This window comes from Phragmites australis, chromosome 20 (genome assembly GCF_958298935.1).
Source record: "Phragmites australis chromosome 20, lpPhrAust1.1, whole genome shotgun sequence".
In the NCBI taxonomy this organism is placed as follows: domain Eukaryota; kingdom Viridiplantae; phylum Streptophyta; class Magnoliopsida; order Poales; family Poaceae; genus Phragmites; species Phragmites australis.
The window spans coordinates 261,157-279,296 of NC_084940.1; the positions used below are offsets into that span (position 1 = coordinate 261,157).

The 18,140-nt window shown below is 41.4% G+C and overlaps 2 protein-coding genes across 5 annotated transcripts; both read right to left on the reverse strand.

The window, feature by feature from the left end:
- Positions 1-3,677: 3,677 nt before the first annotated feature.
- On the reverse strand, positions 3,678-7,909 carry LOC133901841 (short-chain dehydrogenase TIC 32, chloroplastic-like). 2 transcript variants are annotated; one of them, XM_062343357.1, is made up of 8 exons: positions 7,621-7,904; positions 7,300-7,531; positions 6,133-6,212; positions 5,762-5,915; positions 5,587-5,665; positions 4,982-5,066; positions 4,619-4,665; positions 3,678-4,061 (listed from the first exon to the last, which is right to left on the reverse strand). In XM_062343357.1, the coding sequence occupies exons 1-8, from the start codon at positions 7,733-7,735 to the stop codon at positions 3,903-3,905; spliced, it is 951 nt and encodes a 316-aa protein (XP_062199341.1). In that variant the 5' UTR covers positions 7,736-7,904; the 3' UTR covers positions 3,678-3,902. The 2 variants fall into 2 exon arrangements, with proteins under 2 accessions (XP_062199341.1, XP_062199342.1); XM_062343358.1 differs by having other exon boundaries at positions 4,008-4,132; positions 7,621-7,909.
- A 4,450-nt stretch (positions 7,910-12,359) lies between these two features.
- On the reverse strand, positions 12,360-16,707 carry LOC133901844 (U-box domain-containing protein 33-like). Of its 3 annotated transcripts, XM_062343375.1 has the most exons (10): positions 16,562-16,707; positions 16,283-16,436; positions 15,737-15,858; positions 15,165-15,259; positions 14,963-15,040; positions 14,736-14,853; positions 14,556-14,609; positions 14,324-14,464; positions 13,789-14,121; positions 12,360-13,397 (listed from the first exon to the last, which is right to left on the reverse strand). In XM_062343375.1, exons 2-10 carry the CDS (start codon positions 16,422-16,424, stop codon positions 12,669-12,671), a joined length of 1,812 nt encoding a protein of 603 aa, XP_062199359.1. In that variant the 5' UTR covers positions 16,425-16,436; positions 16,562-16,707; the 3' UTR covers positions 12,360-12,668. The 3 variants fall into 3 exon arrangements, with proteins under 3 accessions (XP_062199359.1, XP_062199358.1, XP_062199360.1); XM_062343374.1 differs by lacking the exon at positions 16,562-16,707 and having other exon boundaries at positions 16,283-16,554; XM_062343376.1 differs by lacking the exons at positions 16,283-16,436; positions 16,562-16,707 and having other exon boundaries at positions 15,165-15,334.
- Positions 16,708-18,140: the final 1,433 nt, after the last annotated feature.

Consider the following 18,140-nt stretch of genomic DNA (forward strand, 5'->3'; position numbering starts at 1 on the left):
CTAAAATTATTACATAATATTCTATCTAGGAACAAATTAGTCCCGGTGTCCTAATCAATTTTTTAAATCTCCACTCCAGCTATCCAAAGCTACATTTCAAAGATCAGCCAAAAATTCTCAGCATGAAGACTACTGGTTATGATGTCATTACTTATAGCAGACTGTTTCAACATATAGAGCAACACAATTTCTTTTTCTTTTTTCTTTTTCAAATCAAATAGCTTTCTTGGTTAACACAGTCATCCTCTCTTAATAACCAAGGAAGTATTGAAACAATCCTAAAATAAAATTAGTATAAACACATTTAACATATAGTTAGTGGGACTCGAACAATGCCACATTGCTAGTCACCGGCAGGGTTCAAAAAACCGTCGGTAACCGCTCAAAAATCGCGGTTACCGACCTTCCCGGTCCGGTCCGATTTCAAAAACCGCTCGGTAACCGAAATTTGAATTCAAAAAATTCGAAAAAATAAAAAAAATCAAAACAAATCTTAAAAAAAACTAGACACAATTCTAAGAACTTCTGTGAAATTTTTTTTCAAAAATAATGTCGTTTGCATCATATTCTATAGGGAGAAAGTTTGAAAAAAATGAAAAAAATTGAAGCGTGCGGCTCAATTATTAACTCACGTTAAGGAAAAGTGTAACATGCAAACACATATTTTTCTTGTATAAAACGTATTTTAAGAGAACCTTTAAAATTGATTTCACTTTATTTAGAGTTTTATTAAATTCTCTATGATTTTTACAAAGTTCACAAGCATAAAGTGAATATGTTAAGAAAAATCACTGTAATTAATTTTTTCATGTCTACTATTATTTTTTCTACGTAAATCATAATATAAATAAGCTAATGAAAGTGGTTTCACTAATTTTTAAGGTGTGATGGGTCAGTTATGAATTAATCTAGTCGCAACACATTTACACAATCATGCATGTTACAATAACTAATTCATGAGTTCATATATTTTTAAAAGATATAGGATCATGTAAGAAGACTAACAAAATTAGTTTCATGATTTTTGGATTAGCAAAGAGTAAACTATGCATTTACCTTGGTTTAACAAATAAAATTTCTCACAGAAAATTTTGAACTTTTTTATGAGTATAAATACTTTTATCATGTAGATCATGTTACAAGGAATCCAACAAAATTTGTTTCACTTGATTTGAAGCTCGGATGAATTAGTTATTGATTTTACAAGATTGAACCCTTTTTTAGATTTTTTGTTGAACTGCGCTGAAATTCGATAAAACCGCTCGATAAATCGAGAAAACCGAGCGGTTACCGAGCCAAACCGCTCGGTAACCGACCGAATCGAAAATGCGAGAAAATCGCTCGGTAACCGACCCAAACCGCTCGGTAACCGACCCAAACCGCTCGGTTACCGAGAGGGCAAAAACATGATTTTTTCGCAAAAATTTAAAATTTGCCGAATGAATTTTCTCCGAATTTTTTTGAATTTTTGACCGGTAATCGCGGTTACCGCGGTTTTTCGGTTACCGCCGGAGGTCGGTAACCGACCTCCGGTCGGTAACGCGAACCTTGGTCACCGGTTGGCAGCATAGAAGACTTCTCTTACCTTCTATTGATAAAAGATCATTTTCGTACCATTTTTCTTTGCTTGATGGTAGGCACAAAATCGTCACCTGCAATGCTGATAGCAGTACTCAACGTTTGCAAATATTTTTCATCTAATGGTCCAAAAAAGAAAGATACTTTTCATCCCATTTCCTTAATGATTCGTACATCAAAGATTTGACTTATCATACAACAGTGTGCAAGGTCATTTCATTTTCCTACCAAACATTTTGTTTATTAAGTTTGTATTTAAGGTACAATGGCACTATCTTAGAAATACCTACTCAATCACTCGCTACAAAAATAAACCCCTCAAAATTTACTAGTTTTAACCAAAGGATTTGTAACTGAAGATTCCTCAAATTCACAATCTTACTGGCACTAAATGCCAAAAAATCGCACAAAAATGAGAAGTTTTACGTGCTTGGGAGGTACTCCCTTCAAAAAATATGGTACCGGCTCACAACTTATTCTTTTAATTAGTATCAGGTGTACCGCTTTATGGTGCCTACTTACAACTGAAGTACCTCTCAATAGGTACTCTTTGGATTTAAACAAATGAACGGCCATTGTGATTCCGTAACACATCTTCGCATAAATAGATGTTTAAGATATCTAAAGCGAATGCATGCAAGATTTTCGTGGAAAAAAGCTTGCATACTATCACATGTAATACCCGAAAATGTGAATTCATTTGTTGACATTGGGACCCGTGAGGAGGTATGAATTTTGACCTTTTAAACTATTGCTTAGATGGACAATCGGATACCGCAGATGCGTAGATCTTATTGAGATGATCCTGTTTTGCTATTTAACATCATGTTTAGGCACTCAATGAGTATGTGGTGAGTCCAATAAATCTAGGTTATTGGATAAAATGGTAGAAAAAGATAAGGCTCGGATGGACGCCCAGACACCATCGTCGCCTCCCGCCACCGCAATCCCGGCTGCAACGCTGCTTGGCCGGTGGAAGGGGGTGTGGGGGAGGCGTGGGAGGGGGTGTGGGGGTGTTGCGAGGGACAACCGGCGAGGAAGAGAAGAGGAAAGAAGAAAGAGGGAAGAAGAAGGAGAAAGAGGAAGGGGAGGAAAGAGGAAGAAGAAGGGAGGAAAAGGTCTTCTACGAGTTCACCAGTTTCCTTTACCGATTCGGGATTCTGCTCCAAAGGTGATTTCTTCGTAGTCCTTAGCTACTCGTAGGTAGTTGAGATCGGTTGTCCACGTCGTTACAAGCTTTTAATTCTGTATTTATTTTGTATTCTAGCTTGTTTGATTACTTGCTTGTTCTTATAGTTACATTTCTTTTCATCTAGACTAGGGTTGCTACTTATTTTAGAATTTGGTAGAATTAGTTTTTAATTAGAGCTCAATTCATCTCTCCTCTTGGATCATTCGATCCTTTAAAGAGACAGAATTGGACAGAGAAGTTCATTTCTTTCTTTATAGGAGTTTATAACAGACTCATAGCTAGCCATATGGGCCCACACTCATCACACCTAACCCATGGATCCTAAACACGCTAGCATACAACTAGAACACGCACACCTACAACTCACACACTCTCAGACATCACGTAGCTCGCCCAACTACATTTGCCGAACGACAACAACAGATGATTCTGTCAGAGCCCTCGTCAGACTTCAGACGTCTAATTCTCCGGCTATAATAGATAACCCACTACTCTTCCATACCAATCTTAGCTCCAAGCGATAACCAAAGTACGATACCTCTCTTCCCCTCGCTCCGGAGCCGAGAGAGGGAGGAGACTAGCTAAGGGGAGAAGGCCACATGGATAACCTCTTGCTGCTGCTTGCATCACCCCCCTTTGGATGTGGCTTCGTTCGTTCTTTTTATTAAAAAAAAAAATTGAGGGGTGCGGCTTCGTTCGTTGCCTACCTTCTTCTCATTACAAAAGCGTGAAAAGTCAAAGACCTAGCTGAAAGTTTTACGGTTGTACATGAGCAACCTAAGTCGCGTGCAACCGAGCGAGGAGTCCACAGAACTCACGAGTAACCAGTGACTCACGTAACAGCTCAAACCGTAACCTAAAGAAAACTTTTTTGGATAACTTTTCTAAAAAACTTTTTTCGGTAACGTTTTCTCACAAACTTTTTCTTGATAAACAGACTCGATGGCAGATTTCACACCATCCTCAATTCCTCATGAACTAACAATACTGTATCACTCAAAGCATGCCATGTCGGCCCCTTGTAAGGCCACCAAGCAAACGTAATACACTATTCAATTGTAGTGTCAAGCAACGTGCTTTACATTCCATCCATTGATCCATGTATAACAAGGTGAGGTGAGCTAATGATGCGTCAGGTGATGAGCTCGATGCTGAAATCCCAGAGCCTCTTGGCCAGGTTCATGTCCTTGGCCTTCTCGCTCGGCTCGTACAGGTTGCTGTCGCAAAAATACTTCCCCGAGACGCCCTTCACCTGCGGGTGCAGAGCGACATAGCATGTGGTGGCCGCACCCTGTTTAATTTTGACACAAACCCGAGGCTCGTGTATTAGATTTGAGCACCAAGGTACAAGGAGTGCAACACCTGTTATGGCCAACACATTATTACATGCAGCCTTGACATTAATAAATTACTCGGGGAGATCTAGATTTGCATTCGCTACCGCATAGTTAAATCTTGCAGATAACACACATCCTAAGCTTACAGCATACTCAACTTTACGAACCAGGGGAATAGTAACGTAGGCTGTTAAGTAACGCCACCCGGTCAGATTACAATATGGAAATTGGAAATAAGACAATTCTTTACCTATTCTAGTTTAACATAATGGAATATCGGTAATCGCACCTTTATTGTTTCATCAGATGCAATGTAACAACTCTACACACTACACAGAAACTTATTCTTATGTCCCAAGCACTACCAGCAAATAGTGAATTCGCAAAATGTCATGTAGGTTCCGGACTCATGAGATAACTACGTAAACAAAGTTTAAAATGTGGTGGGGGAGGGGGAGGGGGGTGGGGGTGGGGGGATACCCCAAAGATTAAACACACTGACAGAATTTACCTGCTGAGCATTTTTCAGAACCAATTTACCAAGTGTCCGATGGAGAACTGCAAGTGATACAAATTTAATGTAATCAGTGGTGCATCCTTACAACTTCATTGGAAGTCCTTAACCATAAATACAAAACTTTAACTCATCAGGCCATTACTGCAATCAAGAAACATAGCTCATTTCCCAATCAGTGATTCTTTAAGTGTCCCTTTTATGACCCTTTAAGTGCCATGATTTGTTCATATCAATAAGAAACATGACCTGACATAATTTCAGTAATTCCCTTGAAACAAAAGAATTCTAGGAATTTGGCTTACAAGATCAGGAGCACTAAATGTTTCCCACAAAAGAGAAAACGCCAATTGTCCTTACCATCTAGGATACTGTGGTGGCGAAGAAGGTTCGTGATAATAGAGCCTGGATGTAGAGAATTTGCAGTTATGTTGATGCCCTCTTCCTGTTAGACCAAATATTGTGTCATGATTTGCCACAGATGGGCTGAAACAAAGCTATAAAACATTGTAACAAATTTTAAAATGAATGAATCTGTATTATAAAGTAGTTAGCAGAAATCTGACACATTATAATTCTATGAACTGGATGTCGATTGTTATCTAAATATAATTTATTAGACCGATTAAGGGCCTGCTTGTTTCAGTTGTGGATTGTGAAAAGCAGCTTATAAATTGTGGATTGTAAAAAGCTGGATTGTAATAGTCTGTTTCAGCTTGCATATTGTGAAACAAACAGGCCCTAACTCTAAGAATCCAATAAATGAACTCCCACTTCGTCCACGATGAAACAACTTGTTGTTCAATGATTTCTATTTAAACAAATGGTGCAATTATCAAAGTTTAGATGCAATCACCTCAGTGAAAGAATGCAAGTGATGTTGCCCATTAACACAAGAACCTATGTACCATATGCTCACTGCTAAATCAAGTAAATGCCCCCATGTTGGATGGAACGAGACGTACCTTGAATCTCCTAGCAAGTTCATTAGCATGCAAGATGGTCGCAAGCTTTGACTGCCCATATGCTCCAATGCTGTTATACCTGCACAGCGCAAGCTTGATCAGCAAGTGACTAGATTTGCCTCGAAACAAAGTAGACTAGGCCATAAAACATAATAACAGCACAACAATGACATACACTGGCTCATCATTTATCTTTTCGAAACGGATGCCTTCTCGATATGCATATCTGTGCCCCTCTGATGAAACATTCACAATTCTTCCTTCCACATTTGATTCATGAAAGGTCTTCTTCATGGTGTCCAACAGAAGATGTGTCAGCAGAAAATGGCCTGAAGATTATGAAATTAGAGCAGCACTTTAACAGAGGTCTCTAACCACCATGATGAATCAAAAGTCAAAACTTTTGATTGTTAGGTGAGGTAGAAAATTGCAATGGGATGTTGAGCTAGACTTGAACATGTTGTACATCACTATATGATTCAAAGCAGCAAACATACATGCATACACAATGGGTTCATCAAGTAGTCAAGTGCATGGAATTCATACCGACATGGTTAGTTGCAAACTGCATCTCAATGCCATCCTTTGAAAGTGCAAAAGGTATTGCCATTACTCCTGCATTGTTGCTGCCAGCAAAAGCACCAAGTAATCAATTAAATGCCATGAGCTATTGAAGTAACACTTTCAACAAATGTGCAACGGAACCGAGATTGAAATAACAGCCTTATCAATATACAAAGTCAGGTTGTTCCATCAGTCATACGAAGATACCACAAACAAGATTACCCGGCATGAGAAAATATCAAACAAAAGAATAATGAAAGTTAAATGCATAATCCCTGCCCTTGTTCTCCTGTCTTCTCCCTGATTCTTCACGTGTACTAGCTAAAACAAACAAATGTGCAATCAACATGTCCCCCCAGCTATTTCATGTAATGGACAGCCAAACACAGACTTCAAAACAAGGAGGTACTTCGTAGCATTCAGGCACATCTTACACAATGAACTACCCAATTACCCATCAAATCAATCACCCCTACTCCATGAAGACACCCATTTCTATCACATCCCTAGGAAATCTGGAAGATCATCCAAACATTCACATTAATGACCACAGCATGTTTCCTCTCTGCATACACGAGTAACTAGATATGTTTGTACACATCATTTGTTGCAAAAGAAGAACAAAGGTGTATAGGCAAATAAACGATTGAAGAAGATTCATGATTCAACTGACCAGGAAAGGACTGACCAGGAGTACTGTGGCAGCGTTTACCTACATCAGTACATCTAGCCTACGAGTTGTACACCAACTGATAAAGTCATCCCATTCTTATGGTAGAGATTCATGATTCAATCAGAACATATCATGGCAATGCCCTTTTTGAAGCAAAAGGTAGGGCATTCTCTAATCATGGCAATACCCTGAAGCTCGCATCTTATATCATGCTGTAGTTGTAGGAGAGATCCAGAATTTAACCAATTCAATGAAGTGAGTTGCTGCTATGCAAGATTGCATTAAATCAACTAGTACTCTTTATTGAAGTCGAAGGATTCACCAGTAGCAGTAGGACTAGTTGACAAACTCATCCAAGGTAAGGTCGCTCTCTACTGATGTACTAACACCTTGGGACACATCTTGGGTTGGTACTTGGTAGTGAATAACCGTGATGAGACTAATCTTGAAGGTAGGCGGCGAGGCAGAATACGTACATGAGGATGTTAAGGGGGAGTCCCCTGGCGACGAAGTCGGAGGCGAAGGTGCGCACGGAGGCCATGGATGAGAGGTCGAGCTCCATGACGTCGAGCTTGGCCTGGGGCGCCTGGGCAAGGACGTCGTCCCGCAGAGCCTGGGCGGCGGCGACGCTCCTTACGGCCATGACGACGTGGGCCCCGCGCAGCGCCAGCGTCCGCGCCGTCTCGGCGCCGATGCCGCTGGACGCCCCTGGATTGGATTGGGTCAAGAGTTAAAGGTGGGGTTTTGGGCGGATGAGAAGAAAAGGTTGGGGGAGTGATAGGAGGGATGCTACCGACCGGTGACGATGGCGGTGAGTCCGGAGGCGGAGATGCCGGCGGTGACCTCCTCGGCGGTGGAGCTCCAGGAAAAGCCCGAGGGGCCCCTCCGGCCGAGCAACCACGAGGTCATCATCTTGTCTCGACTCTCCAATGGAGAGAACCTGCCTGATTGCCTGCCAACCAATCAACCCCGCCGGCCGAGGCCTCTCTGAGTCGTCCCAGGCGAGGGGAGGGGGGGGGGGGGTGGATCTGCCTTGTTTGTGCCGACAGGGAGAGAGGGAGGGTGGAGGGGTGCTTCTTGAAAGGTAGAAAGAGGAAGCAAGAGGGAAATTTCAGCGGATTTGTCAATTTTCACCTCTTAACTGCATTATTATTTTACTATTTTTTGGTTCATTTAAAACACGAAATGTCTGAATTGCCCATCTTCTTCTTCCTCTCGTATCAGCCCTTTTCTCCTATTTCTTCTTGGAGCTCCCACCTCCCGGACGCCGACGACAGGAGTGCTACGCGACGAGGTGCAGGGCTAAGAGCGTGTCGCATTCAACCCACGCTGAGCTCCTCTACGCGGCCCTGAGCTTGCCGGAATGGATGGAGGGGTGGAGGGGCCTGGACTGGTAGTCCCTCTCCTGGCGCTCCCTCTCGAGACGTGCTGGCTCTTGATACGTCTAAAATATATACCCACAATAACTATGTTTTTAATATAAATACTTTCATATGTCTTTTTACTAAATACATTTTTATAATATATATTGTGTAAATCTCGGTCAACACATTTAACCTCCTAAGTATCGCATATTTTATTATTTATTATTGGATCACGAAAACATACCTCAAACAGCATACGACGAGAGCTTACTTGTAATAGCAAGCTCAAGCTTGAAGATAAATAATGAGCCAGGAGGAGAGAGCGAGAGAGACGGAGAGCTGTGTATCGGTAGAAGTTTTAGTAATGGGAAAAATCTCCGGATCCTTCCGCTTCAGCCCTTTAAGGGTTTATTTATAGAGAGAAATAGCAGGTTAAATTACTAGCACACCCTTAAGATATTATGTTACAGTCATATGTATAGAGTGGTATCTTGGGTATTTCATCTCTTATATACCATGTGATGGTTGAAACACTATAATAGCTTTAGTAATACCATAGTTCATCGTATAAATATCTTCAAACTAGAGCGTTCTCCCAACATTTATCATCTTTGAATAAATTCCTACTTATTTTTATGCAAAACAAAAGTGTTTTGAACTCATATGAATAAACTACCGTAAAAAGACTAAAGTTAGAGCTGGTCTAAAGGAGTTACAGGTATCATTGTGCACCTCCCATACTGCTACCGCTACCGTTTCTGATCGTCGTCTTCACCACATCTCCACGTCCACATTGATCTCTATTATCATTTCCACTACTAGCGAGTCTTCTTATAACTTAGGGAGTTCTCTGTCAATATTTGTGTTTGTATCTACTAATTCATCTATTATGTCTTGTGTCAGTCTAATATATTGTACGACTCTTTGTGCAACCTATGTGTTTATGTGTTGTATCCTTAATTTTATTATATATTGCATTAATCCTTTAATGAATGAATAATCAGTTTGGGGCTAAGGAGATGTAAAGGATTGGGGAATAGTGTTGAAACGATTAAGTATTTTATTTCTATATTGTGATACATCGGCTAACTTCAATTGTCGATTACACATGTTGAGTCTAATGTCTGTTGTCCCCATAAGGATTCCAAACAACTTGATAATAATAATAATAATAACAATCACTTATTATCGATGAGCCAGAAGAGCTATTGAGTGATAGGCCCAGGTAATGATGGTGATTCTTTATGTTTTGAGGAACAATATATTGTCACAAAGCTTAATGCGACAATCTGACTAATGTCTTAATACTCGTTTGCTCGTCTGAATCGTGAGAGTGAGAGGTAGACGGCAGAGCCATGACAATACTGGCAAAGGGGCGGAGTAGTGCTTAAGGATAGCATGCCTACAATTATGCGACCATTTACACTAATTCGAATTATCTACATTTACCCATAATCTAAAATTTTCATAGCTCTACTTTATTATTATTGCATCATCACCTTTATTTTTAGTATTTATTTAATTGGAATTGTTTCTACTTGTTTCTCTTGTAAATCTTTAGATAGCCTAAAGCCACCTACTACGCTAACAACACAGTTTCAATCATTTTTTTGCAATTATCTTTATTATTATTTTACACTGCATTCCTATGCTATGACTCGAAGCGCGATTCATTACATAGCAAACTCCTTGTGGATTCGATTTAAACCTATGAATACTTCCGGAGAAAAGTGCTACATAGATCTTATGCACTTGCGAGACATCAACACTCCTTCTCTCGCCTCTCGCTCCTGCTCCTCGCACCGCTGCGGCTTGAGCTCCTTGCTTAGCTTGGCCTCCCTGGCCCGCTGAAGTTTTCCTTGTGGTAGTCCTCGTAGTCGATGGTCCTAGTGGGGTTGTACTCCTCCAGCATGGTGGACTAGACGACAACAAACGTATGATGGAAGGGGGGGGGGTTCAATGAGGGGAGCTGAGGTGGTCTTAGGAGGGCGCACGTGCTAGTTCCGAAGAAGAGACAAGTGAGGAGAGAAGGTAGTGGATAGCTTGCAGAGGGTAGGCTATGTCATCATGGTGACGCTGGACCACACAACGGCAGGGGACGACGGGTACATGGCGGTGGCATGGTGTAGCAAGATGTGGCCTGCCATGGCAGCAGCCGTGAGAAGAAAGAGGTGGCCAGATATGGTGGGTGCGGCAAGGAGCAACTTGGGGATGAGGGAGAGAGGAAAAAGGAGAAGGAAGAGCAAAATGACCTTGCTACCCTTGATTAAGTGGTGAAGTGGTGCAGGTCCTAAAGTTATTGTAGGGTCAAGTGGCAAATATCAAAGAGCAATCGAGGAGTGGCAATTGGATTAAAGCCATTCAGTGGCAAAAGCTCAAATTTCCCGAATGAAGGATAGCAACAGTTTATTTCATTTTATTGGAGAAATCAATGGGAAATGAGCGAAATACTGACTCATGTGACACTAGCTAAACCGAGCAAGCATGATGGAATCTCTCTCTTGTGTGTGTGTGCGGGGTGGGGGGGGGGTGTGGAGTCACTCACAAATGGCACTAGAGAGTACATGCACTACACTATAGGCTATCTTCGACTCATTGGTACAGCTGGGCGCATTCACAGGGCAAGGCAAGGCTTGTAGAATGAATGAAGGTGAAATATGTGCATCACGAACAAGCCCGTTAGTCAGTCATGTGACGATGCACGCCCCTTGGTCATGAGGGGATGGCCCACATGTTGGTGTTGCAGTACGCGCGGCAAGAAAGGGAGGTTTATTGGTTGGTTAATCCCACCTCGGTGAGGCAAGCAAGCACACCAGCAGGCACTGCTATAAACCAGGGAGGTTTATTGGTTGGTTAATCCCACGCATGTAGGTGCGCGGTGAGCTCAAAGCCAATTACTCTTTCATCTTTTACTAAAGAATATCGTGTGTGCACCTAGTAGCATATGCCTATTTTTGGAGGGTGCCTTTTCCTTACCGGGAAGGGTCCCAACAATATCAACGAAATACAAGTTTCTCTACTATATGGGTATGATTATTTATAAGGAAGACATGTGAATTTGTTTATGAAACTTTTATTTATGTTAGGTAAGAATATGTTACTATTTAATATTGATGAATTGTATATTTTCATATTATTATCTTCGGTATGCTCTTGTGGGTTAAGGGCCATCTTGCCAAACTTGATTCTAAGACAAGAAAGCTTCTCCAACCTTTACATGCCATCAAATCACATTCAGGTCAAGCTAATTCGGATTACAATCCATGTTCTATTCGGATTCGGAATCCAAATCAAATTCGAAGTATGTTGATAGGCCTACATAAAAGTATTAATAATTTTTTCATCTGAAATCCAATAGAGACATGTGAGCACAAACCGGAAAGATGACTCCATCTATGTTCCAATGGATTTGGTCTCACCTCAAAATTCATTTGAAAAGTAGAAATAAGTATTGGAAGATTCTAGCTCAGCCTAATAATTTGATTCGGATTCAAACAAACAACAATATGACAATCAGATCATATCTCTTTCATATCGAGTCCTACGGTGGTGTTTTAATATAGACTGGAAAGATTATGATACGGTCTTTCCAACAGATCTGGCCCTACTGCAAAATTTGTTTTTTTTGCACGCCGCAATCGCCCAAGAGAGGCGCTATGTTATCATGTATATATAGTTAGCCATAGGCACTCAGAACAATCCGGGTTTTGCTTAGATTATTTTGTTTTAGACAGTTTCGTCGAATATCAGTACGTGAAACCTCAACCTCGAGTTCTTCATTGATAATTAATAATATTCAGATTGCATCTTACATGTTCTTACTTGTGTTCTTAATTTGTTTGTAGGAAAAGTCTTCTTGGCGATGTCAGACGTGTTCGACGTGGTTGATAATAATGGAGTAGTGGTTTGGTGGTTGTGAGTGTTCTCAATCTGTTCTGGTCGGAGACTTTAGATCATCAACATCAAAATTCTATCAAATCGACTTATCATATTACTTTTCTAAAAATTGGGTAACAAATAGAAAAAGATGACTCGGATTTGCTTGCACACAATCAGAAGAAAGAGAAGGTCTCCCCACAAGAACAGAAGGAACTCTAGAACAATGAGACCCATCCAAGCAAGCTAGGTACAACTGCATCAATGATATTTCTGCATGTTGCAAGGGATCCTGATGATGTCAGATGTTGGTGCACGCTCCAAAAAATAGACGTGCACAATTATCTTAAGTTGCTCTATCTAGCACTTGCATGTTCTGGTTACAATACTCCATCCATTGTTTGTACTCTACTCTAGTGCACATTAATTCTTGGATGATGCTTGCGTAATCACAAGAGAATTACGTACTAGCTAGCTACTACTACTACTACTACTCCTATATGGTGTAGTGGAGTATATTTTTGGTCAGTTGGCATTTGCAACAGGGTAGTCCACTAAACTAGGCGCGGGTGCAATTAAGTACAGTGGCGCCTGCTGCACATTAATTACAGTAAGTAAATTGAGCTAGCATGGGAACCCCATTTCCGTGATTTATTAGGTGGCGTTGCCATGGCCCGTAGGATGTGGAGCGATCTCCACTCGGCGTCGGACGTGATGGCCGGCCGCCGCTTCCTCTCCAGGCTGCAGCACCTCAGCGCCAGCTTGAGCAGGCGCTCGGCCTGCACCTCCGGCCAGCACCCCGCGGACGCGTCCAGCACGCTGTGCACGGCGCCCATCTTGACCGCCTCGCGCGCCTGCTCGGCGATGTCGAGGTCGAGCAGCCCCGTGAGCAGCTGCAGGATCACCACGCCAAACGCGTACACGTCCGACTCCGTGGTCAGCTCGCCGGTCATGAAGAACACGGGGTCCATATACCCCGTCGTGCCCATCGGGTTCGTGCGCCGGCTGATGGTCTCCTCCTCCAGCGGCTTCACGTGCACCACCCGCGCCGTCCCGAAGTCACCGAGCCGGCTTACGTTGCCGGCGTCCAGGAGAATGTTGGTCAGTTTCAGGTCGGCGTGGATGATGGCGTGAGGACGGCTGGAGTGGAGGTACGCCAGCGCGGACCGCTGCTCGGCGAGGATCCTGACGCGGTCCTTCCACAGGAGCCCCTTGGAGAGCCTGTCCAGGAGGGTGCCGTTGGGGAGGTGCTCGTACACGAGGCTGCACGACTCCGGGCACACGCCGATGATCCTCACGATGTGCGGGTGCTTCAATCTGCTCAGCACCACCACCTGCACATCCGAATTATTCCAAACACATTGTTAACTTCCTCCGGTTATGGTATGCCGTGTGGACATCTTCAGCCTGGCAAAATTCAAGTACATGTTTCTTTCTTCAACTAGCAAGGTATGTGACTGACTTGACTACACATGAACATAGTATTGAGATGTACCTCAGAAATGCTACTACAATTCAAATGCAATCTTACTCTCTAATGAATTATTCTAATTCTAATGACAGTACCTGCATCTTATTCTCTGAATGATTATTTGCTATACTTGTTATTATGGCAATGGGATTGACATCTGAGTCAGAATGCCTTTGGGTGCAATAAGCTATGTTCTGTGCATATTTGCATGCAGTTAAAGGAAAGAGAAGATATAATTATTACACTTAGGTTACCTCCTGCTGATACTCTGGGAAACCTTGTCTACCATGAGGCCTCAACAACTTGATAGCCACTGGCACGCCACCCAAATTTCCTTTATACACTGGGCCGTATCCACCTTCTCCTATGAGATTTCTTGAGTGGAAGTTATTGGTCGCTTTCCCGATCTGCGACATCGAGAATTGTTCAATGTGCTCTGGAATTTGAAGCTCTGGGTATCTTTGTTTTGATAAGGTCTTCTCCTTCAATGAAGCAGCCAACTGTCTATGTGACAGGCTACTTTCTTCATGATTATGGCCCTCTCCTTGCAGCTCTTTCAGTTTCTTTTGGAGTTTATCTATTTGCTCCTGTCCAGAAGCAATATGGAGTGTTGAACATCAAAACTTACATGAAGCAATAAGGGGATTAAGTACTGTACTCTTGTTTTGTGATATACATTTTATTTTCTCTTATGATTTTTATCGCCTATTTTTCTGATCCTGTCTCATGATGTTTTTGATCTGTTTTTAGGAGTAGGATCTACTGAGTGTTGTATCGTGTAACTTTTACCATGATTTTTTCAGCCTTTTCAGTAGTATTTCTGAAACTCTGTATCTCATCAGATTGATCAGCACCCTCTTCGGCAAAGATTTCCACCTCCTCATAAGCAATTGATTCCTCTGTACCATGTTCAGTCAATGTTTCAGCTTCCTGCACATCATGGAAGAAGTAAGTCATCAATCTATTGTATATACACAAACTGCAGCTTTCAGGTATCACAGCCATCACGGTGGATTATTACTGCTTGATTAGAATAATCCATTTCAATGACCTCCTCATCCATGATTTCATCTACCTGAAATAAATCAATTTGAGCATAAACAATAAATTAGGACTGACTTCGAACTATGGTCATAGACTGGTTGGTAGAAGCTTGTTAATTGTTTGCGTAATGGCAATCTTCACTGGAAAATTTACTTACAAAATCACTAGGTTGTGTTGTGTAGCCATCAGATTCGTCATCTAGCTCATGTATAGATGCTAAAGTATCTGAGCTCCCTCCATATCCAATGCTTCCAGTGTGCTCCAGATGATCATTGCTGCATTGAAGAATGATTTTATCCATCACGTCATTTCCAGATTTGATCCAGATGTTACTAAAAGTAGGTCATGTGCAGTCTCCGACTTAGTAGAATATCTCGATCATACCTAGTGGAGATGTGTTTGCCATTGAGGACCACCCAAACCTGACAGCATTGACGAACCACCGCTTGCTTTGATATGTTCCTGCATATTTTGGTTTAGTTTTACATGCTAAGATAGATGTGTACAGGTTGTAAATAGAGCAGCATATGTCAAGAGATGCTTGGTTCTGTGAATGAGTTGTCTGATGTGTAAATTCAGCTCTGACCTTGAACCGATGACAATTCTCTTAATGTTGAGCTTCTTTATCAGGTTCACAACACCGGCAATAATATCATCATGTGTAAGGTAATGTGCGCTAACCTGCAATAGCACGTACTGTTTGAAAAACATGGTCTCTGCCAAATAGCTATCTTGTTATCCTCAGTTTTCAGGAGCCTGTAATAATAATAATAATAATTTGATTCTCTCTCTACGTGGTTTGTTTGCTTAACTATTAGTATCAGTTAAATAAAATACTATTCACTTTATGGCACTGGTAGCCGAAATCATTTACAATGCATACGAGTTTAAATAGTAGAACAAAGATGAAGTTCTAGTGTTTACAGGTGCAGCTCTTTTTTTCCTCCATTGTAGGAAGAAGGGCCACTGACATGCTTACATACTAGTATTAGCATACCAACTTGGCATGAAGAAATCAGAAGGTTTCAAGGCAAAAAATCTCGTTTCTAAATACCAAATAAGTAGAATTCGTTTCCAAAAAAAAAAAAAAAAACCTTACATAAGCACTTTCTAACCTCTATGAATCCAGACTAAAATATACGGATAAATCAGCATTACCTTTCTTGTACCACACAGACTTTTGTACCGTGACAACATCTTGACCATTGCTTCCGTTTCTCTGGCTCTATGCATTTCCTTCTCCTTTTCGTCAGCAAACTTGTATAACACTTTGCCACCCACTGCAGTTTTTGGATTAGAGAAAAACAATTAATTATACAGCTCGTGACAATAGGATTAACATCTGCCCTGTTGATATGCATGTTCATAGAGCATAGTCATTGTATTGCTGGTATTCATGCCTTTAGTCCTGCACACCATATTTGCACCCACTCAGCTGTTCTGTGTACATTTCAAGTCGCAATTCTTCTACTCACCAGGTTGAGATTTTTGGAAGCTAGGATGGTTATCAATCATCTTCTCATATAAACAATTTTGTAGTCCTACCCTTCAAAAACAATTTTGTAGTCCTTTACAGTATTGGACGGCATATTACTTTCTATTCAGCCCAGTAAAAATAGTACAATGAATTGCAGATACACGGGTGACCCTTAGAGCTGTGCAAAGGATGGAAAAGATTCGGCTGAAGAAGTATAGAGATCTTACTGAAGGGCATCCACTTGGAGGGCCAGTGGACATGGACAAGAACTATGGTTGCCCTTGGGAAATTTGCAGCGGCCCATAGTATGTTAGCCTTCTCCTTTCTGAAGTTCTTCCCGACTGCGATATGAATTTCTTCCTCATCCATCTTTCTTGTTCCCTGCATGTACCAGCAAACATCAAGAATTTTAGCATCAAATCAAGAATAATCTGCTTTTGCTATCTTCTTCACCGGGAGCACGGCCTGAATAAGGGAAGGTGAAGTATCTCTGAAAGTAAAGTTACCTTTTGGTGCTGCACCACTTCACATCAACCGTATGGTATTGGTATCAGCGTCACCCTCGTCCCTTTTGCACCTTATTATTCTTAGGAACCGTCAGTGCAGAGAATAACCAAATGAAGCGTGGCCTTCGATTTGGTTGTGATGCTATAATATACAGCATCATCCAACGCGTCAGGTCAGTATCTGGCTGCGGGACCCAAGTATAATCCAATGAGAAAAAAGTCTCAATTTCAATATAGGAAACATAAATAGTTTCAGTAGCCATTCCAAAATTAAAGTAGCCCACACTAATAATTATTTGTGCTTTGTGGTGTTCTGTTTCGATAATCCTATTTCGGAGTAAAATCATCATTTTTAAATGTGATTTACAGTATGAAATGCTTTTTTAAAACGGGCTTCATCGCCTTCTGCTCATTTATGAAGTGGTACCTATGAAATATCTACATCATATGAAAATCGGTTGGAAACAATCTTATCAGGTATGGCCTATGGGTTCTTTCATGAAATTTTTACTACAATCCAAGAAGCTGATGTGCATGCCTGTCCTTGACGACTGACTTATGATGCTTAGCAATGAAGTCGTCCCGTTAGATGATGATTATCACAGTTAATCGCATCTCCCTGGTCGGCAAGTTACTTTCACGTTGCAGAAGAAAAGTTCAGGATAGATCTATCTGGTGAGGAAGCTTTGAATTCTGGTGCCACTGGTGAATGGTGATTGGACATTTGGACCCTGCTCTTTCTTCGGAGGTGCCTTTCACAGCATTCTTGGTCTCAAGCTGTCAATATAGTATTGCACATCGAGACATCTCCTCCTAGTTTTATTTACACGAACTGAAGACTGAAGAGCATATACCAGTATTATCCTTTGCTGGAATACTTGAAGATTGAGGCCAAAACTTCTGTGCATTGGAAGCTCCAGAAGAGACTGCACATGAGTATAGTCCTGATACGTTGGAAGATAAAATATATCATCTTGCAAGAACTCAGGCTCCATATGCCTTGTGCGCAATTTTGGGTCGAATTTCTGATCAGATAGATAGACTGCAAATGCAAGGTACCACGAATTGGTCCTGATTACTGGCTTCAGATTTTCAGAGGATCCCAGTTGCTTTCGTTATGCACAATTCCTTTTTGTAAGTTTCTAAGCAGATTGCTACTGGCAGTTTGGTCAGTCGTTTGAAACAGTGACATCGTACCTCAGGCACCAGTCGAAATTTCCTGTGGTTTGCACAGGGATGAGACTTTGACAAACTTGGGCACTGGACACGTCTTTCAACGGAAGATCTTTTGTTTATCTCGATGACCTTCGGTCGTTAACAAATGGACAAAAGAAGCAAAGCTTATCATACCGACGGCAGGTCATTATGATGTCGTTATTACCTCAGGTACTTTTGAACCTTTTCTTTTTTTTCCAAACTTTCAGATCAGATTTGATATCAATGTGATGATAAATGTGTTCGGAATGGCTGTAAGTTTTTTTTTCTGAAGGAACCATGGCAGGTGTTCTGCCTTTTCATTCAAGAAGAGATGAACGGTTGTAAGCTATAACATGCCCACATTTCAACATTAGTATATATG

Bases quoted from the DNA above. Each gene is read 5' to 3' on its own strand.
- LOC133901841 (XM_062343357.1), bottom strand. From the start codon at position 7,735: ATGATGACCTCGTGGTTGCTCGGCCGGAGGGGCCCCTCGGGCTTTTCC. The intron at 5,916-6,132 runs GTATGAATTCCA...CATAATCTTCAG, and splicing joins GTTTGCAACTAACCATGTCG to GCCATTTTCTGCTGACACAT. The intron at 4,062-4,618 runs GTAAATTCTGTC...AAAATTAAACAG, and splicing joins TTCTGAAAAATGCTCAGCAG to GGTGCGGCCACCACATGCTA.
- LOC133901844 (XM_062343374.1), bottom strand. From the start codon at position 16,442: ATGCAGGGAACAAGAAAGATGGATGAGGAAGAAATTCATATCGCAGTC. The intron at 14,854-14,962 runs GTATGATCGAGA...TCTTCAATGCAG, and splicing joins GGCAAACACATCTCCACTAG to CAATGATCATCTGGAGCACA. The intron at 13,398-13,788 runs GTAACCTAAGTG...TCGGATGTGCAG, and splicing joins TCCCAGAGTATCAGCAGGAG to GTGGTGGTGCTGAGCAGATT.